The sequence below is a fragment of the Mastigoproctus giganteus genome, chromosome 4, assembly GCF_048544385.1.
Source record: "Mastigoproctus giganteus isolate SK-2022 chromosome 4, ASM4854438v1, whole genome shotgun sequence".
Taxonomy (NCBI): Eukaryota; Metazoa; Arthropoda; class Arachnida; order Uropygi; family Thelyphonidae; genus Mastigoproctus; species Mastigoproctus giganteus.
The window spans coordinates 72,570,597-72,593,393 of NC_143578.1; the positions used below are offsets into that span (position 1 = coordinate 72,570,597).

Below are 22,797 nucleotides of genomic sequence, written 5' to 3' on the forward strand. Positions count from 1 at the left end.
TGGTGATTATTCCCTTGCATACGGCAATGATCAGGCCACACTTAGAGTACTGTATACAGGTCTGGATTCCTCATTTTAAGGATGTAGAGCTGCAGGAACGAGTACAGAGAAGGGCAACAAGATTAGTGAATGGAACAAAGGGGTGCTCTTACGAAGAAAAGCTTACGTTTTGCAAATTACAGTGTCTGGAGACTAGGCACCAGCGAGGTGATCTGATAGAGGTGTATAAAGCCTTGAATGGTTTGAGCATGCTCAATGCTGAAGGGATTCTTCCTCTTGCTCAGAATAATCACCTGAGAGGGCATAAATTCAAATTGAGGAAAGACAGATGTAGGATAGACGTGCGGAAATTTGCCTTTAGCCAGCGGGTGGTTGGTTGGTGGAACAGACTTCCATCCCTTGTCGTGGAAGCTGATAGCCTATATAAGTTTAAGGCTCAGCTGGACAGATATTTCGAACGAACAGAGGGGTGAAGTGGAAGTTTTTTTTTTTTTTTTTTTGGCTGATGCTGCATAAGCTTGCTTTCTTGCATCATATGCCTCTACTAATGCTAATGCTAATGTTAAGTGTATCCCATAGAAGCATTTTCTCTTGTTAACAAGCGCAGACCAGGCTGAGAAAAATTCTACCCCATGAGCCTTGCACAATCTCTCAAGGGCCGAATTGATTGACAAGGCTCTCATTATATACTCTCTCATATCATGACTAGGCAGAATTGCAGACACTTTCAAATTCAACCTTAACTTGCAGCTTTTTTTCAACAATAATCTGCACTTGTTAAATACAGGGTGTTCGGAAAGTCACTGTGCACTTTTCTAATCATATTTTGTTTATATTTCAGATTTTGATCCGAATATGGTTTTAACAACTGAAGAGCGTGTATGGCTCATCGGGCACGTATTCCGACAGAGAATACGTGTCCGATAAGGTGTGACAGCGATTTGATGACAAATTCCCAGATACACCTGTTCCATATCACAATACAGTTTGTAACCTTATCGATAAGTTTCGGGAAACAGGAGCAGTGGATGATCCATCAAACGCTGTGGAAGGCCAGAAAAGCTATCGGAAGAAAAACTGTTGGATATTTCTGACAGTATGCTGCAGAGTCCATCAAAATCATTACGAAAGTTAGCTCAGCAGCATGATATTGCTCTTGGAACTGCTCATAAAGCTGCCAGAAAGAAATTAAAGCTCTTCCCATACAAAATAATGGCAGTACATGAACTGAAAGCAACTAATCATGAAAAATGAATACGTTATTGCAGATGGTTTAACCGATTTATCAAAGAGAATACAGCAAATGTGTTGGATGTGACCTTTTTCACCGACGAAGCATGGTTCCATCTCTCGGGTTATGTTAATTCACAAAATTCAAGATTGTGGTCATCCGATAATCCTCACACTTTGCACGAAACACCCCTACATGATTTCAAGGTTCGTGTGTGGGTTGCGATTTCCAGATGTCGAATTGTTGGCCCTATTTTCTTTAGGAACACAATAAACAGCGAGCACTATTGTTTGGAGATTCTTCACACCTTCATCGGTCAGATGACAAGTGATGAAATCAATTACTCATGGTTTCAACAGGATGGCTACTGCCCACACATCTCGCTGGATGACTTGAAAGCAGCGATAACAGCATTCATTCAGTCTATTTCAAGCGAGCAACTGATAGCGGTGTTTAGAAACAAAATAAGAAGGATCCAAGCTTGTCTTGATGCTAGGGGGGGGGGGTCACTTTCAACATTGTTTATAATTGTCATTCATATTTACCTCCTGTATTCTATATTGAAACACGTCTGTTAATATATATTAAGTGCACAGTGACTTTCCGAACACCCTGTAATTCCACAGGTTTCCTACTCTTGATGCCATTAGTTCCAACGTGTATGACAAAATCACCTTTAGTGCCCTTAAATGATGATATCTTCTCTACAATGTCATCAACTTTTGCTCCTGGCAGACATACCCTGGTTCTGTTCCACCTATCCATTTCGCGCAATATATATTGTGCAAATTGGTGATCCACTTTTTTCTTGAGGTTCTTTAAAGGACTCAGATCAGTGCTCTGAGCTGGCCAGTACAACTTTCTAACACTCATATCCTCAAATCAGTCCATCACAATGTGTGAGCAGTATGACATGGAGCATTATTCTGCTGATACAGGTGTGTGTGTGTCTTCCCAGATATGACTCCAAATGTAAGTAATTATTGTCCATTGTGATTTTGATAAACAACCATTTTGGTTGTTTATCAACCAACTGATTTATTTTCTGTTTTATTAGCTTAAATTGGCATATTAACTTATTTTCTAGAGTAGCTTTATATTCCTATTTATGATACTTAGTTTAAAGTAACTTAGATAGAGATTTTGTAGGTATTACTTAGTATCAGAAAGGATATCAAATCCACGTGTTTACCGTTCGTAATTTGCCGCCATTGTTACACGATTCAAAATATCTCGAACTAGATAGCATAAGCTTAATATAGTATAGTATATATACATAATACTGTCAATTAATCAGATAATTAATCTTGTTGAACTTCATTGTCAATTAAATTGTACTTTTAACTATACATATAACGACTTGGGTTACGTAACATAAATAATTAGTAAAAAATAAATAATTAATACTTAACTTGATATGGAAGTTAACTATTAAATAATTAATACTTAACTTGATACACTCAATACTGAAACATAAATATAGCGTTATAACTGTGTTGGGATATAAGTTTAGGGTTTAAATTTTGTACTGAAATTGAAAATTTATTGAAATTAAATCGAAATTGTGACTCAGACCAGAGCAGCAAAGCAAAAGGCTCAAGCTAATGGGAATGATGTGGCTCAGGGGAGAACTGAGGGGGGCAGTTGCGCTCTGAATCACAGCATATTAAAATGCACTACTTGCTTTATGTTTGTGGAGCAGTCGGGTACGGGACATGATACTGCCATGGGGGATGTCTTTGTGTGTGCACAATGCAAGGAGTGTAAGGAAATCAGGAGACAACTCAGCGTTGTTATGGGCCTATATGAGAGCTTGAAGGACAGGGTGGATGCCCTCGAAGGATTAAAAGTGAGAGCCCATCAAGCTCTCAGCTGCCCACACCAATGCCAGAACTTGCACTTGGTCATCACGCAACACAGTGGCAGCCCCCAAGGCAGAATGCGCTGGTCTCAAAGGAACTAGTAGTTGTTGGTGACTCTATTGTCAGGGAAACAGGAAACATGCTTTGTAAAAAGGATGGTGGAACAGGACCAGGGTATGTCTGCCAGAGGCAAAGATTGATGACATTGTAGAGTGGATATCATCTTTTAAGGGCACATAAGGTGATATAGTTGTACACGTTGGCACTAATGATATTAAGAGTAGGAGACCGGCGGAATTACTTAACAAGTACAGGTCACTGCTGAAAAAAAGACATTAATTAGGGTTGAATTTGAAAGTGTCTGCAATTCTGCCCAGACACGATAGGAGGGAGTATATGATGAGAGCCCTGTCAATCAATTCGGCCCTGGAAAGATTGTGCAAGGCTCAAGGGGTAGAATTTTTTTCAGCCTGGTCTGTACTTGTTAACAGGAGAGACTGTTTCTACAGGGATGGGATACACTTAAATACAAAGGGTGCAAGAATGTTTGCTGATGCTATCGAGGCAGTGTTGGGGGGGGGTCGGAAAACTGCTAGATTGGGGGATACAAGGACTAATAGATTAACAGTAGCCACTGGCAGAGGTGAAAGCGATTCTTGCGCTGCTTCTATTGGAATGAGCCGCAGCCTGGAAAATAAGATGCAGGATATTTCAGAGACTGCTGGGAATCATTGGGGTACAAGTAAACACATGGGTTGTGTTAGGATAGCTAAGAAAAAGAACAGGTGCATGTATACTTGCGTGTACACCAATGCTAGGAGTTTAGTAAATAAATTTGATGAATTTGAGGTATTGCTCAAAGCATCAAAGGTGGATATCGTTGCAATATCAGAGACATGGTGTCACACAGATATAAGTAATGCAGAACTGGAATTTGGGGAGTACAACATCTACAGAAAGGATAGACAGGATAGGAAGGGAGGAAGGGTTATGCTATATATTTATGCTATATAATTATAGTTAAGAAATACATAAAATCCAAGGAAGTGAAGCCAGTCAACATCGCTGGACAGTGCAGTATCGAGTCAGTTTGGTGTGACAAGCATTGGGAGATCAAAATTGAGAGTAGGAGTATGCTATAGGCCTAATGACTCTGATGAGTATAATAAGAAACTGTACAGGGAAATAGAGTGGGCCAGTAAATCAGAGAGTCTTATAATGGGGGATTTTAATTTCCCAGATATTGACTGGAATTTGGGGGCTGGTCACACACACTAGCAAGGCTTTTGTGGATTTATTGAATGATTGTTTTCTACATCAGCATGTTCGGGAGGCAACTAGAGGGAGTAATACTCTTGATTTGATTATCAGTAGTGATTCTTCGTGCATTAAGAATCTGCAGGTTAATCAACCACTAGGTGGCAGTGATCACAGTGTGCTGAAGTGGGATTTACTCAAAGAGGTAACTACTATTAGGGGTAAAGGGAAGGGTTATTGCTTTCGTAAAGGCGACTACGATGGACTGAGACAGTATTTAAATTCTATACAGTGGGACCAACTGATGATGTTACCAACAGCAAATTCAAAATGGGAAGCATTCAAAGAACTTATCTTGTAAGCTACTAGGCTTTACATACCAACTAAGAAATATTGTTCAAGGTTTAGGCCTAAGTGAATGTCAGATGAACTAATGAGACATATGGCAGAGAAGAAAAATGCATGGGATACATACAAATTAACACGTGACACAGAAGCCTATGATAGATACAAGTTGATCTGTAACCAAGTTACAAAGGAGGTTAGGCAGGTGAAGGCAGATTACGAGAAATCTTTGGCAAGGGATGCAAAGAAAACAGCAAAGAGTTCTTTACTTATGTAAACTCTAGAATAAAGGGGATGAATCAGATTGGTCCAGTTGATATCGATGGGTCAACTGTTGATGATCCTGCTCAGGTAGCTAACAAACTAAATGAATATTTTGCATTGACATTTACACATGAGGAGTTATTCAGCGAGGGGAATGCCAGAGGTGTATTCAACTCTGGCAGTAAGCTAGAGAATCTTGTAATAACTGAGAGTAAAGTGGAGGAGAAATTGTTGAAGATAAACACAAGAAAGGCACCTGGGGTGGATGGGATCTATCCAGTTATATTAAAGGAGGCAGCAAAGGAAGTAAGCAAACCCTTATCCATAATTATGAGAGCTTCCTTGGACTCAGGGAAAGTACCCATGGACTGGAGGTGTGCAAATGTGACCCCAATTCACAAAGGAGGATCAAAGGGCGACACAAGTAATTATAGAACTGTTAGTTTAACTTCTGTTCCCGGAAAATTAATGGAGGCATTGGTTAAAGAAGCACTGCAGGATCATCTAGACAAGACTTCAGTTATAGCTCGGACATAGCATGGTTTTGTTAAGGGGAAGTCTTGCCTGACCAATTTGATTGGATACTATGATGCAGTCACAAAAGAACTGGATGCAGGGAATAACTTTGATATTATATACTTGGATCTTAGAAAGGCTTTTGATACTGTTGCACACGGAAGACTGCTGCACAAATTGGAGCAGTGTGGCATTGGAGGCAAATTGCTGCTATGGATAAAGGGGTGGTTGAGGGGGAGAAGACAGAGAGTGGTAATCAATGGACACTGCTCATCGTGGACTAATGTTATTAGTAGAGTCCCTCAGGGTTCAGTATTGGTTCCATTATTGTTTTCTGTATTTATAAATGATATTGATGATGGTATATCAAGCTTAATGTCCAAGTTTGCAGACGATACGAAGGTTGGCAGGGTTGTCAATGACACTACTGACACTATGCTACTGCAACAGGATCTGGAAAGGTTGAGCAGATGGGCTGAGAGGTGGCAAATGAAGTTTAACATTGACAAATGTAAAGTACTACATATGGGAAACAGCAACCCCAGAGCAACGTATCAACTCTGTGGTACTACACTGACAGTGGTAGAGAATGAAAGGGACCTGGGGGTGGTTGTGCAGGCAGATATGTAGTTTTATGACCAGTGCAGACGGACTGCAAGAGTAGCTCATGGTGTATTGCCAATGATATATAGGAATTTTTCTAGCAGGGATAAGGAGGTGATTATTCCCTTGTATAAGGCAATGGTGAGGCCGCACCTTGAGTACTGTATACAGGTCTGGAGGCCTCATTTCAAGAAGGATGTAGAGATGCTGGAATGAGTACAGAGAAGGGCAACAAGATTAGTGAATGGAACAAAGGGATGCTCTTATGAAGAAAGGCTTAAGTTCTGAAAATTACAGTGTCTGGAGACTAGGCACCAGCGAGGTGATCTGATAGAGGTGTATAAAGCCTTGAATGGTTTGAGCATGCTCAATGCTGATGGGATTCTTCCTCTTGCTCAGAATAATCACCTGAGAGGGCATAAATTCAAATTGAGGAAAGACAGATGTAGGATAGATGTGAGGAAATTTGTCTTTAGCCAGCAGGTGGTTGTTTGGTGGAACAGACTTCCATCCCTTGTCGTGGAAGTTGATAGCCTAAATAAGTTTAAGGCTCAGCTGGACAGGTATTTCGAACGAACAGAGGGGTGAAGTGGAAGTGGTTATTTTTTATTTATTTATTTTTTTTTTTTTTTTTGGCTGATGCTGGATAAGCTTGCTTTCTTGCATCAAATGCCTCTACTAATGCTAATTCTAACCTAGAGTCCCAGAGCAAACCAGAAAAACAGCCACAGACCATTATGCCACTTGCCACCTTAGCCTCAAGATTAAGTTTGGCAGAGGCATCGGCCACTGACCATTACACAGCCTCCACCAAAGTTCATTGTGAGGGCAATACATTCCAGCAGATAGCTTTCTCTGGGCATCTTCTACACCCAGGTATGGTCATCAGTCTGGTAGACTGTTTACTGTGACTCATCACTCCAAAGCACAGCTTTCATTGGTCTCTAGTCTAAGAATGGCAGGCCCCACACCTGTACTAATACATTTCTCTTCTTAGCAATCAGTAATTATGTAAGCTTTATTGTTCTTCCACTGTAATACAGTTGTTTATGAATTTAACATTCTTCTCTATTATTTCCACACTTACTAGTTTACTTGAAACTTCTAAATAGTCTCAACAGCATCTGGAAACTTTGTTTTGCTTCTCCTGTTCAAATGTAATTATCAGTACAATCCAGGTCCTGTCTTGAAGATAGCAGGAACTATGCTGAGGAAAAACTGCATCCCACTATCCATCTTACAGACTAAGATTGATTGACATTATTCTCATTATATAATCCTTCCCCTAGACAAAATTCTTTTACCCGAAGTTCCAACTTAATTTAAGTAGTTTGATTTAAGTATTTAATTTAAATTTTCACTTAAATTACTTTAATTAAACTACTTTAATATAATTCAAGTAGTTTACTTTAAGTGGTTTGATTTAAGTAGTTCCATTTATAAAAAAATAAAAATAAAAAATTAGCTATTTACACAGTGAAATCAGTTGAAATAAAAATACCCATTTATGTTACTTTTGGACTTACTGCAATCATCTATTTGTCAATCATTAACCAATCATGCACACCTACATTTCTAGAAATCTGTAGGAGTCCCATAAGGAAAAACGGGACTGCTAGAGATTTCTATAGAGTAATTCAAAAAGAAGTAAAACTGTCATATGTTCATAAAATACTAACCATGCACATAACAATAAATTCTCAATTATAAAATAATAGATAAAACCAACACAATGATGAGAAATATGTGATATTCATAAAGCTATAATTTGACAATGGCATGAAAAAATAAAAAACTCAGAATAAAAATTTAGTTTAATGAGAACTTTCTGAATATATAGTTGTTTACTATGTACGATTTAATTTTTTTGATTATCTAAAAGAGACTAGAGTTGCAATGATATGAAATTAAAATTAAAATTGTGTTTAAGGACCTCCAAAACACAGGCAAAAGCCAAATCTAACTGTTCTCAAGAAAGTGCTTCCAACACTATGTGAATCATCTAGTCAGTCTTTTCTTTTATATATATATATATATATATATATATAAATTAATAATATAAACTACATATATATTATAAAAAATACTGTCTCATTATAAGATTCAATTTTTAGTGATACCATCACATGCTTTAGAAGTTTGATTATATTTGAATCCTGAGGAACACTCTTGAAATATATCTGACTGGCAACGGTAACTTCCTGGAACATTAATACACTGCTGCCTGTCACCTGCACATTGGTGAAATCCTTCTTTGCATTCATTGATATCTAAACATGAAAATAATGATAATTCAAGTATTTAAAAAAATACTCCATCCAGTAAACAAAACAAACCAGATACATTTAAATATGCAGTAAACCCCCGCTATTTGCGGTTGTTACGTTCCTGAGAAATGCTGCGAATACTGAAAACGCGAATACTGAGTTATGGCTCCCATAGTAATAAAGGGGTTCGGTTCCAAAGTATGAAATATATAAGAAAAACTAGTCTAAAATTTTGTCTATGTATTATATGTACCTTCATAATATGACTATGTACATAGACAGTACGTAGTGAAATGCAAGCATAAGGCATCAAAATGGAAATAAGAAACAATTTAATATTAAATGTAATATTTATTAGAAATTTCAAACAAATCTTTCAATCCAGCGCCTTTGCTATAGCTAAAAAACTTATCCCGCCAGTGCTATCACCAGTTTTGCTAAAGTGTTGATAAAGGAGTTTTGCCTTTTCACAAACGATGAGAACTTAACGGAATTTTATTTTGAGTTCGGTCTTCTATCCACAGATTTAAAGCTTTTTCCATTTTTTCTAATTTAACATCACGAGTTACAGAGCAAATTTTTGAAGCAATTAGCGTGTTTTCACGGACACTATGGCGGATTTTTTCTTCCGATTTCTTGATTGATTGTACCGTTTACGAATTGATTTTATGTTTTGCCACTGATGAGACACTTTCACCATTAAAAATTTTGTCTAATAACTGAATTTTACTCGCTAATGTCATCACCTTCTTTGATTTTTTCACAATTCCCTTGTTATTCGTAGCCATATTTTTGTAGGGGTTAGAAAAGAACTTGTCCACAATAAAGTCACTTTTTTCGTTAACACACTCGGAAAAGTCTGTTTACACTAACACACTGCAAAACGGTGGATTTTTCACTTTTGTAAGCATATCAATTTATAAAATTAAAAGCAAACGACGAAACATTCCATGACAAGCGCATAACACATACTGAACAAGGATTAGAGAGAAACATCCACGCTTGCGATTTTGTCACCCCTCTCCTCCCGCCCACTGAGTGCTGTTTTGACCAGGAAAGATGATTTTAGCCATGCCCATGTTTTTTTATGGCGGAAAATGTTCACTGCGATTTAAAATTCACATTTTTTTAGGTTTCATTTTATATTAAATCAGTGACCGCGAATACAGATACCGCAAATAGCAGGGGTTTTTACTGTATTGCTATTCTATAATTCTCTTGGACTTTTAAAATGTGGTAAACATAATTATTTTCTATCATGCTATTAGATATTGTGAAATTTCTTAAATTTCAACTCATTTAGCATACAAATACAGTGATGTTAAAATTAAAGTATCCCTATGTAGAGGGCTCTGAAGTGAGTTCTAAGGCTCGTACTGAAGAGAAATTTGGACAACAGGTACAATAAAGAATGTGCTTGCCATTTATTGATAAAAAAAAATTAGTTATAAAATTTGTCATTGTATGGTGTGTAATTATCTTAGTTACGATTATGCAAATAATGTAAGTTATTTGCATAATCGTAAGTTACTGCCATAGCGCCACTACTCAAGCTCTACTGTACTGTATAAAAGCAAAGCAGTCTCTTCAAAATCATACAGTAGATGTTTGGCTGCACTACAGCAGCAATGCCAACAACATTGCAGGAAAAGGCACTATTAGTAAAGCTGTACTATCAGAACAGCAACAATGCTGCAGCTATCAGAGAATTCTGGCATCAAAAGCGCATACCACGTGGACCTATGACTGTTTGTGCTGTCCACAAAATGATTGCGAAATCTGAAGCGACAGGGCACCTTTGTGTTCAACCAGGTAGAGGTCGAAAACGAGTGGACTCCTCTCACGTTGAAGATGTGGCTATGGCTGTCATGGATTTATCATGGATAAGTCAATCTTATCAAGTCAAGCTGTTTCTCATGAAGTGGACATGCTGTATTCCACTGTAAGGTTAGTAATGCGTCAGGTGTTGCGGTACTATCCTTACAAGATGCACATGCTACAGCAGCTAAAGCATGGCGATGCAGAAATTCGTTTCACATACGCACTTCAGTTTCTGGTGCGAATGACAGTGGATATCACTTGGCCATGGAACATCCCTTGGAGTGATGAAGCCCACTTCTGCTTAAATGGACAAGTGAATATGCACAACTGTCACATTTGGGCAACAGAAAACCCTCAAGTCATCCAAGAGGTCCCGTTGCATTCTCCAAAAGTGACAGTGTGGTGTGGATTTACGGCCACATTCATGATTGGGCCATATTTTTTTGAACAGGTAACACCGACTGGACCCCGCACCTGTTCGGTCACTGGAAGCGATATTATGAAATGTTGGGAAATTTCACAATACCAGAGCTGCAACAACGTGGGTGCCTTCAGGAAACCATATTCATGCAAGATGGTGTGCCACCCCACATCCACCGTTGTGTCCAAAAATTGCTAAGGCAAAACTTTACAGATGAATGGGTCATCTGGTTGTTTCCAGACATCCTGGCCACCCTGATCACCAGACCTTAACCCATGCAACTTCTGGTTGTGGGGTTTTTTTGAAGAACCAGGTGTATCAGGAAGGATGTGAAACTCTGGCAGATCTGAAGGATAGATTAGACGTCATGTGCTGGCTATTCCAGTTGACATGTTACGTTCTGCTTTAGAAAATGCTGTTCTTCGAATGGAAACTGCTGTTGACCAAAATGGAGGACACATTGAACAATTGTAGCACTGTTCAAGTGATTTGAATTGCCTCAGTGCCATATAGTGACAAATTTTGTAACTCATTTTTTTTCCCAATAAATGGCAAGCACATTCTTTATTGTACCTGCTGTCCAAATTTCTCTTCAGTATGAGCCTTAAAACTTGCACCAGAACCCTCTACATAGGGATTCTTTAATTTTAACAACCCTGTACTTTCACTACAATAATGATATACAAGTTTATTTTGTAACAAACTGAAATGAGCTTGTCCCTTGGCACTTGATATATGCTGTCATTTGCAAATATGCACTAAAATAAAAATCATGTTTTTCACACACCTTTTCACACCTATATTTTCTCATATTTCTGCTATCCTTTTCCATTTAGCTTTTGGCATTCTGTGTAATTTACACTTCCATCTTCACAGCTAACTGTCATATTTATTAAAACATGCATATATAAACTTCTGCATCCTTTGCTGCTGCTTTGTGCACTCTGTTGCATTTATTTTTATCTTTCCATTACTACTCCAGGTTTTAAGCTTTTATATTTAATATATACAGAGTGATTCACTACCAGTGCAACAAACTTGCAGGAGGTGTAAGGGGCACAAAGACGAATCGGAATCACATAGCATTGCAGGGTCCGAAATGCCTTCGTCATGCTGTAGAGGACGTTGAACAGGAGGTCACGTGAACAGCAATCCTAGCGGAAGTCAGCATTTGCGAACTGTTTCTGCTGAAGAAACCAAGTAGCAAAAGTCCTCTGGAGTGGATAATCCACAGGCTCCAATGATTGGACGCGTTGCAGATGGTATGAACTCATTTGGTTTGTTGACAGTATCCTCCATACAGTGGATTGGGAAATACCCAATTGTTGGCCTATTGCTCGAGTACTCGTACTCGGATTGCCTTCTGCAAGACGTAGGACATTCTCCTCATTGTCTGGCGTCCTCGTCGTTTGCTCTCGATTCATGGTACCTCTCGGGGAAACAACCAGTCTCACATAACCTTCTGTGCACACGTGCGAAAATCGTATGATGAGGAGTACGCCTGTGCAGGAAATGTTCCTGGTACAAGCGCAGAGCGGCGCACCCATTACAGTCTGCAGCTCCATACGTGAGGTGCATGTCGGCCAGTTCAACGTTTGAATACTCGTCCATCCTACTGCCTCGGGAACCGGTTCGCAAATGCTGACTTCCACCGGGATCGCTGTTCACGCAACCTCCCGTTCAACGTCCTCTACCGCATGATAAAGGCATTTTGGACCCTGCAATGCTATGTGATTCCGATTCGTCTTTGTGCCCCCCACACCTCCTGCAAGTTTGTCGCACTGGTAGTGAATCACCCTTTATATATATATATATATATATATATATATATATGGCAGTGAAGAGCAGAGTATTAACTCATTCTTCACAGCCCAAATGCAAATTTGCACCAAAATGAACTGCACTTTTTGTATCTTAATGCCCATATGCATCCATTCAATTGCAGTCGATAAATGAGCATTGTAAAAGGAATGGCATATGAAAAAAACAACTGAGCAATACTGGCACACAGACTGAACGATGGGCTATTTTGCTTAGTATCAATCGTATTGTCTGAAGAGCACTATAAAAGCTGTATACTTGGTTCACAACTTCATATGACTTTTCTTATGTTGAAGCTTTTTTTATCTAGTTTAGTTTTTTCCTTTGCCTTGTCGAAGTTCAGTATTTTTTCTTTGCTTATGTTGAAGTTATTTTATCTAGTTTAGTATTTTCCACAAGAAAAAGCAAAATTTTTTATTATGTTTGCTGAATTTTAATTCTTTAGTTTGTGAAAAATAAAACATCATCTTACAGTGTGTGTCTACTGATAACATTTTGTGTAAAAAGTGTTTTCCTCTAAAGTTTTACCCTAAAGGATTGTTATAATGGATCCACAGTCTGGGATGTCAGGACTGAAAGGGAATAGGGATGGACTTTGAAGCAGATAACACCGAATCAGTTCTTTATAATATGTCATCTGATAATGAAATAGAATTCTATTCAAGTGATGCAGTCTGAATCTTGTTCAAATGCATCTGTTGATGCTAGAATGCTGGAAACAACAGATTCCAGCATTACTTGGAGAGATGATTCTTCACAGATGAAATCTATTTACTAAAAAGCAGTGCCTACTTGTTCCAGCACCCCTACAGAAGCTCCCCAAGGCACACACAAAGGACCTTTGCAAATATAAAAGGCAGCGAACACGTTAAGAACAACCACGAGGAGTGATCCTATCTCGAAGAAGTCTTTGGTTAATATATGATTCTTAAATTTAAAATAAAGTACTATCTTTTGATAGGATGGGCTTAAAAAAGAATAATACTGGATCTCTGATTCGAAAGCTGTTCAAGTGGAGATGATATAACAGAAACTAAGTCAAATATGGTGGATGTCAAACAGAAAATACTATAAAAGTCCATTTCCTAATTCTAACAGTTAAAGATGTGAAGAATTAAGACATTAAGCAGGTTATGATAAGCCATTTGTGGGAGGAACCCAGCAAACTTAACAGGTAGTAATTTTAAGGATATAACTTGGCTATTGTTCTTTCAAGAGATATAGCTTGGCTATTGTACTTTCAAGAGATATAACTTGGCTATTATTCTTCAATACTAATGAATTATTTTAGTTTTTCTAACTTGTTAAAGCTGGAAATACAATAGAAAATTTAAGTATGTAACTTTTTTTTTATCTCTCTTTTTCTTTCTTTCTTTTTTTTTTTTTTTTTTTTTTTTTGATTCTGGGATAAACTGGAAGAAATGGAGTTGCAACATATTGGCTTTATTTCTAAATGAAAATAGAACACAGTCAAACACAGTATATAAATATGTTAAAATAATAAAAACAATTATGTTCATAAATTAACATATAAACATTTAATTGGAGATAAAAAAAAAAAGAGTGTAAGAAACCTATATGCAGTTTTAAAAAACTAAGTAGCATCCATTAAATATTATTTTTATAAAAAGAGATTTTAACACATCAGGAATTCTGCTACCCATGATTTTTTCTACTATTCTTTCTCAACAGTTAACATAGTGATAACTGCAGATGCAGCAGCAGACATGCTGTTCACTCATGCCCTACCGCAGATGCAATAGTGGACGTGTGCAAGCAATGAGTTGCCTCTTTATTACAACAAAATTTCCATTATTAGGGACTGTCTACCTGCTGTTCCACTTCCTCTAGCCCTTAAACCTACAGTACAGCTCCATCCTCCTTTAGTATAGTTACTGTAGAGACTTGGGTACAAGCTGAGTCCTAGGTTTGGAGCTCATGAAGTCAGATGTGTTAACCAATGTATAAGTCAATATTAGAAAATGTGCTTTGAGGACAAAGCCAATGCTGCCCAATTTTGTATATTTTGGCATAATCAAGAATAACAAAATCAACAATATATTGTAATATTACAACAATATTGATTTTGACTGTTAATTTTTATATTAGCACTAGCATTAGTAAAGGCATACGAAGCAAGAAAGCAAGCTTATATAGCATCAGCCAAAAAAAAAAAAAAAAAAATTCCCATTTCACCTATCCATTCATTCCAAATGATTGTCTAGTTCTGCCTTGAAATTATTTAAGTTTTCGACTTCCACTACAACACATGGAAGTTTGTTACAACTATAAACCACCCGGTGGCTAAAGACAAATTTCCACACATCAATTCTACAATTGTCTTTCCTCAAACTGAATTTATATCCCTTCAGGCAAGTAATCTGAGCAAGAGGGAAAATACCATCAGCACTGAACTTGCTCAAACCATTCAAGGCCTTATACACCTCAATTAGATCACCTCACAAGTGCCTAGTCTCCATATTATTATTATTATTATTATTATTATTATTAGCCATATGGTACAAGGAATATGCTGCAATTTGCAGAATTAAGTCTTTCTCGGTAAGAGCAACCCTTTGTTCCACTCACCAATCTCATTGCCCTTCTATGTACTTGTTCCAGCAGCTCTACATCAATCCTAAAATGAGGCCTCCAGACCTGTATGCAGTACTTAAGTTGTGGCCTGACCATTGTCTTATACAAGGGGACAATCACCTCCTTATCGCTGCTAGCAAAATTTCTGTATATCATTGACAAGACACCATGAGCTACTTTTGCAGCCTATCAGCACTGCTCAAAAAACTTCACATCTGACTGCACAATTACCTTCAGGTCGTTTTCATTCTCTACAAACCCGAGTATAGTACCACACAGTTTGAAAGTTACTCTTACATTTCCAATGTTAAACTTCAATTGCCACCTCTCAGCCCATCTGCTCAACTTTTCTAGATCCTGTTGCAGTAGTATACCATCATTACTGTCGTTGATAACCCTGACAACCTTCGTGCATATCGTCTGATATACCTGACATTAACCCTGATATACCTTCATCAATATCATTGATAAATATAGAAAACAACACTGGGCCCAACACCGAACCTTGGAGGACTCCACTAATAACATTAGTGGAGTCCTCAAGTGAAAACATGGGAATTTGCTCCAATCAACCAATCAATCACTCTGGCTAAAATACATCTATCCTAACCACCCTTTTTCACTTTATGTCCCCTTGTGTGTGTGTGTGTGTGTTGTCTGAGAAACGATAAGGATGCCATTTAGTTTACTGATGGCATCCTTATCCTTTCCATTTCTATTACAGAAAATTAACATAGAGATATAAATTACTCAAGGACGCAAAAATAACTTTTGAAGCAATAAACAGACAGCTTTCAAAACATTTCACATTGCTATACAGTTTGACATAAAGTCAAACTGTATAGCAATGTGAAATGTAGCAGAAGCATTTAAACCTTTTAATATATATATTAAGCAATAAAACATGAATAAAATTCATGTTCAAATAAATGCAAGAAAAATTACCTTAAAATGACAGAACCTTATATGTATACTGTATTTACATTATTTACAATATCAGCTTGTGATACTGTTAATTTTCAGATAATTTAAAATCACTAAATGTAATGTAAATCTAGCATTCTCCTGAATCCAGTATTTTTTGAATGTCCATTTTAGTTTCTAATGAAAAGTTTTTCTGATAGCTTTATACCATTGCATTATTAGCACTAGCTGATTTAATTGACCTCTTGACCTCAATTTCAGAAAAAAAAAAAAAAAGAAAGAAAGAAAGAAAGAAAGAAGAAAGAAAGAAAGAGAGAGAGAGAGAGAGAGAGAGAGAGAGAGAGAGAAAGAGAGAGAGAGAGAGAGAGAGAGAGAGATTGGTAAACTAAAAACAACCACACAGACACAAAATGCACATAAACAATACATAAACCAGAATCAACCAGAAACCAAACTTAAACTGAAAACAGCACTGCTGAGAATGCTGCTATAAGCAACTCCCTGTCAAGAAACAATGGTTCCTAAAGAGAGAAATTTTATAAACAACACTTCCCTTTGCAATTGCTGTTTATTTGTAGTTTAGAATTAGAACTCCTGAGTGGGCACTTCCTTCGCCATACACTGTGTTACATGCTTCTTGATTAGACCGGGGTTCGAGCCCGTCACCACCAAATACGGAGGATGCGGAAAAGGTCAGGGAATGACCACCGCATATTCACGGAGCAATATGGCCTTAGTTGCTAATGCTCCTAAAAACCAAACAACAAACAAACAAACATACACTGTATATTTTTGTAATATACAAAACAGAAAATTTGTGCCAATACAAACTGCTACAGAAAATTAACATAGAGATCTTTATTACTCAAGGACACAAAAAAATGACTTTTGCCACAATAAACAGACAGCTTTCAAAACCATTCCTTTTCATAAATTGTAAGTGCTTTGCAACATTTACAGTTTGGGTATCAATTCAGTGTTTTTTTTTTTGTACCAGTTAAAAGTCAAATTAAATCAAAGAACACCTCTTTGAAAGTGAACACTGTGAATTGCAGTTGACTGGGAAATCAAACTAAAGAGCATTAAATTTTTTTTTTTTTTTTGGCAGGCCTCTCATGCACCCGAACACCGCTAATGGTAAATTCTCCAAAGTATTTGGCATGGGTAGAGAGTGATCTTCCTCTGGAATATCACTCTCTATATTTGCATAAAGTGAAATGCACTATATTTGGGGGGGGGGGGGGGTTACACTGTATAATCTTTTAATTCAAGTAACAGCCCTCCAGTATGCAAAAGGATTTCAGATGAAAAGCTATCATATATCAACTGGAAAGTTGAACAGTTTTAAAAGTAGAAATTTAATATGCCAAAAACATATTGTACTCCCCAATGTGTTTTTGGCATATTAAATGTGTGGTGAATTATATGAAATTTCACAGGATGCAATAAATGCCTTAAAAGAAAAGTTTAGTGAAATGATTTTTAACTTTCAAGAAAAATACATTTTCAAAGTGAATAGTGGCTCCTGCTGCTAGTGATACCTGATAAGACACTGGAAGTAACTAAAGGTAACAAATAAACAAAGATTGGTTGGGTTTGTTATTCAGTGTTTAAAAGTGGATTGGAAACTTAGGCCATAATGTGACAAGTCAAAATAAAAGCATCTATAAATACATTTGATAACCTATAAAAAGGTTACCATAAGAAAAGAAGTAAATATATGTAAAACAAAAAACGATATATATAAATATATAAATTAAAGGGCAAATTCAAATATGTGTAGATAAAAGAACTAACTGTAAAAAGCTAAACATATCAGACAAATGCTTAAACTAGTGTTGCACTTCTCACACACAGGTGGATCATCTATCCTCAGTAGAAAGGAGTGCATTATATGAATGTGCCCTATGAGAAACCAAGCAAGAATAACCTTTCTCTCTTTGGATCCTACAGCCTGGTGCAGGATTCATAGAGAGGACGTTATTCTCACTTGATTATAGACTTTAATCCACTGTTTAATTAGAGGTTTAGATTATTTGCAGCCTGTCCATAATAAGAAACTTGAAACTGGGAGTATATTACTTTATTATGTTTTACTTGCCTGTCATCTGTATAGTAATAGTAGCAGCAGTAGTAATAGGAAATTATGCAAGAAAGCAGCTATTATAACAGAGACCAGAAGGGGAAAAAAAAAAAAAAACAGTTCATCCATCCTTACCCTCAAAGAATTTGTCTAGTTCTCCCTTGAATTTATTCAACTCATCCACTTCCACAACAGCAGATGGAAGCCTGTTCCAACAAACACCCACCCGCTGGTTGAAGGCAAACTTCCACACATCTAACCTGCAACCATCCTTCAACTTTAATTTATGCCTCCTTCGTGTATGTAGTCTCAGAAAATGGAAGCATACCATAAACATTCAGCTTACTCAACCCATTCAAGGATCTTTACACACCTTAATCAGATCTGGTCTCAAGATGCTGAATTTTGCAGAACTGAAGAAACTTTTGTTCCCTTCACCAATCTGGCTGCCCTTCTCTACACCCTTTCCAGCAAATCTACATCCTTCCTAAAGTGAGTACTCAAGATGCAGCCTAACCAAAGGGATGATCACCTTATCCCTACTATAAACATTTCTGAATATCATTGACAAAGCCCCATGAGCTGTCCTGGCAGCATGTCTGCATTGTTCAGAGAATTTCATGTCTGACTGTACAATTATCCTATGGTCTTTTTCATATTAGTAAATAAATTTGATGAATTTGAAGTGCTGATCAAAGCATCAAAGGCAGATATTGTTGGGATATCAGAGACATGGTGTCACACAGATATAAGTAGTACAGAATTGGAATTTGGGGAGTACAATGTGTACAGAATGGATAGACATGGCACAAAGGGAGGAAGGGTTATGATGTTAAGAAACACATAAAATCTAGGGAAGTGCATCCAGTTGACATGGGTGGACAGTGCAATGTTGAGTCAGCTTGGTGTGACATAAACACTGAGAAAGAGAAAATGAGAGCAAGAGTGTGTTATAGGCCTAATGACTCTGATGAGTACAATGAATAATTGTGCAGAGAAATAGAGTGGGCCAGAAAATCAGAATGTCTTGTAATGGGGGATTTTAACTTCCCAGATACTGACTGGAACTTGTGAGTTGATGACTTGCACAATAGCAAGAATTTTGTGGATTTACTGGAGGATTGATTTCTACAGCAACATGTTCGAGGGGCAATCAGAGTGGGGAATAATCTTGATCTGATTATCAGCAGTGATGACTCGTGCATTAGGAATTTGCAGATCAAGAAACCACTAAGTGACAGTGATCACAGTGTACTGATGTGGAATTTACTTAAAGATGTAACAACCATCAAGGGTAAAAGTAAGGGTTTCTGTGTTCGTAACAGTGACTGCAGTGGTCTCTGGCAATTTTTGAATTTTATACAGTGGGATCAACTGATGACGTTAAAAGAGGTGAATTCTAAATGGGAGGCCATCAGGGAATTAATCTTAGAAGCTACTAGGCTTTTCATACCAAGAAATATTGTTCAAGATTTAGGCCTAAATGGATTTCAGATGAACTAATGAGGCTTGTGGAAGAGAAGAAAAATGCGCAGGAGGCATATAAATTAGCAGGTGACAGAAGCATATGGCAGATATAATAAGCTAATCCGTAATCAAGTCACAAAGGAAGTTAGGCAAGCGAAGGCTGATTACGAGAAATCCTTGGCAAAGGATGGAAAGAAAAACAACAAAGACTTCTTTACTTATGTAAACTCTAGTAGGAAGGGGATGAATCAGATTGGTCCACTTGATGTTGGTGGTTCAACTGTTGATGATCCTGCTCGGATAGCTGACAAACCTGAATGAGTATTTTGCATCTATATTCACACATGAGGAATTCTGTAAGGAAGGGGAGGACAGAAGTTTACTAAACTCTAACAGGGAGCTAAATGATTTTGTAATAACGGAGGGCAAAGTGGAGTAAACATAAAAAAAGGCACCTGGGGCAGATGGAATCTATCCAGTTATATTGAAGGAGGCAGCAAGGGAAGTAAACAAACCATTAGCCATAATTATGAGAGCATCATTAGATTCAGGGGAGGTCCTCATGGACTGGAGATGTGTAAATGCATCCCCAATTCACAAAGGGGGTTCAAAGGATGACACAAAAAATTCCACACCTGTTACTTTAACTTCTGTTCCAAGGAAAATAATGAAATCACTGGTTAAAGAAGCGATACCGGAGAAGGTAATAAAATCCAGGGAGAAGCCGCAAGTGCAGATGAAGGAGCCGAAACGTTCAAAAAAGAACTTGTTAAAATTATTTAAGAGGGGTATTAAGTGTTATACTTCTCAACAAGTTTTTAACATAGATGAAGCAGGACTTTTGTGGAAACGAATGCCTAAAAGAAGTTTCATATTGAAAGAAAAAAAAAAAAAAAACATGCCAGATTTCAAAGCAGGGAAGGATCGGTTGACTTTATTGTTGGGTGGTAACTTGATTTTTTTTTTTTTTTTTTTTTTTTTTTAGGAGCATTAGCAACTAAGGCCATATTGCTCCGGGATATGCGGTGGTCATTCCCTGACCTTTCCGCATCCTCCGTATTTGGTGGTGACGGGCTCGAACCCCGGTCTAATCAAGAAGCGTGTGCTACGCACTGCTGCTCCTTCCCACCTGGCTACAGAGGCGCCTGGGTGGTAACGGTGCGGGGGATTTAAAATTAATACCCCTTTTAGTTCATTTGGAAGAGGGCCAAAGTTCAACACAAAATCGACACATTTTTCATGATTAAATTCATCAATTCAATTAAATCAATTCATATCAATTAAATTCATGATTTTAATTGGAATTTTAAGTTTAATTTTGATACGTAAGTAGTTACAACATAACTCAGACTCAGACCAGAACAGCAAAGCAAAAGGCTCAAGCTAATGGGAGTGATGTGGCTCAGGGGAGAACTGAGGGGGGCAGTTGCCCTCTGAATCACAGCCTTTTAAAATGCACTATTTGCTTGATGTTTCTGGAGCAGTCAGGTACGGGACATGATACTGCCATGGGGGATGTCTTTGTATGTGCGCGTAAGGAGTGTAAGGAAATCAAGCGACAACTCGGCGTTGTTATGGGCCTATATGAGAGCTTGAAGGACAGGGTGGATGCCCTCGAAGGATTAAAAGTGAGGCGCCCATCAAGCTCTCAGCTGCCCACACCAACGCCAGAGCTTGCACTTGGGCATCACACAACACAGCGGCAATCCCCAAGGCAGAATGCGCTGGTCCCAAAGGAACTAGTAGTTGTTGGTGACTCTATTGTCAGGAAAACGGGAAATATGCTTTGTAAAAAGGATAGGTGGAACAGAACCAGGGTAAGTCTGCCAGGGGCAAAGGTTGATGACGTTGTAGAGCGGATATCTTCTTTTAAGGGCACAAAAGGTGATATAGTTGTACACGTTGGCACTAATGATATTAAGAGTAGGAGACCAGCGGAATTACTTAACAAGTACAGGTCACTGTTGAAAAAAAGCCATGAATTAGGGTTGAATTTGAAAGTGTCTACAATTCTGCCCAGACACGATAGTAGGGAGTATATGATGAGAGCCCTGTCGATCAATTAGGCCCTGGAAAGATTGTGCAAGGCTCAAATGGTAGAATTTTTTTCAGCCTAGTCTGTACTTGTTAACAGGAGAGACTGCTTCTACAGGGATGGGATACACTTAAATAGAAAGGGTGTAAGAATGTTTGCTGATGCTATCGGGGCAGTGTTAGGTGGGTCGGAAAACTGCTAGATTGGGGGGAAACGAGGACTAATAGATTAACAGTAGCCACTGGCAGAGGTGAAAGTGATTCTTGCACTGCTTCTATTGGAATGAGCAGCACCTTGGAAAATAAGATGCAGGATATTTCAGAGACTGCTGGGAGCCATTGGGGTACAAGTAAACACATGGTTTGTGTTAGGGTAGCTAAGAAAAAGAACAGGTGCATGTATACTTGCATGTACACCAATGCTAGGAGTTTAGTAAATAAATTTGATGAATTTGAGGTATTGCTCAAAGCATTAAAGGTGGATATTGTTGCAATATCAGAGACATGGTGTCACACAGATATAAGTAATGCAGAACTGGAATTTGGGGAGTACAACATCTACAGAAAGGACAGGCAGGATAGGAAGGGAGGAGGGGTTATGCTATTAGTTAAGAAAAACATAAAATCCAAGGAAGTGAAGCCAGTCGACATCGCTGGACAGTGCAGTGTCGAGTCAGTTTGGTGTGATATAAGCATTGGGTGATCAAAACTGAGAGTAGGAGTGTGCTATAGGCCTAATGACTCTGATGAGTATAATGAAAAACTGTACAAGGAAATAGAGTGGGCCAGTAAATTAGAGAGTATAATGGGGGATTTTAATTTCCCCAGATATTGACTGGAATTTGTGAGTTGGTCATTCACACACTAGCAAGGCTTTTGTGGATTTATTGGATAACTGTTTTCTAAATCAGCATGTTCGGAAGGCAATTAGAGGGAGCAATACTCTTGATTTGATTATCAGTAGTGATTCTTCATGCATTAAGAATCTGCAGATACAGGAACCACTAGGTGGCAGTGATCACCATGTGCTGAAGTGGGATTTACTCAAAGAGGTAACTACCATCAGGGGTAAAGGGAAGGGTTATTGCTTTCGTAAAGGTGACTACGATGGTCTGAGACAGTATTTAAATTCTATACAGTGGGACCAACTGAAGATGTTACCAACAGCAAACTCAAAATGTAAAGCATTCAAAGAATTTATCTTGGAAGCTACTAGGCTTTACAGACCAACAAAGAAATATTGTTCAAGGTTCAGGCGTAAATGGATGTCAGATGAACTAATGAGA

The 22,797-nt window shown here is 38.0% G+C and overlaps 1 protein-coding gene across 1 annotated transcript in view; it reads right to left on the bottom strand.

The window, feature by feature from the left end:
- The window catches only part of LOC150086829 (uncharacterized), a 641,413-nt gene that overhangs the window by 396,154 nt on the left and 222,462 nt on the right, over positions 1–22,797 (bottom strand). The window contains exon 14 of the mRNA XM_090372286.1: positions 8,199–8,348. Within this exon, the coding sequence (XP_090228412.1) occupies positions 8,199–8,348 (150 nt within the window). The remainder of the gene's footprint in view (positions 1–8,198; positions 8,349–22,797) is intronic.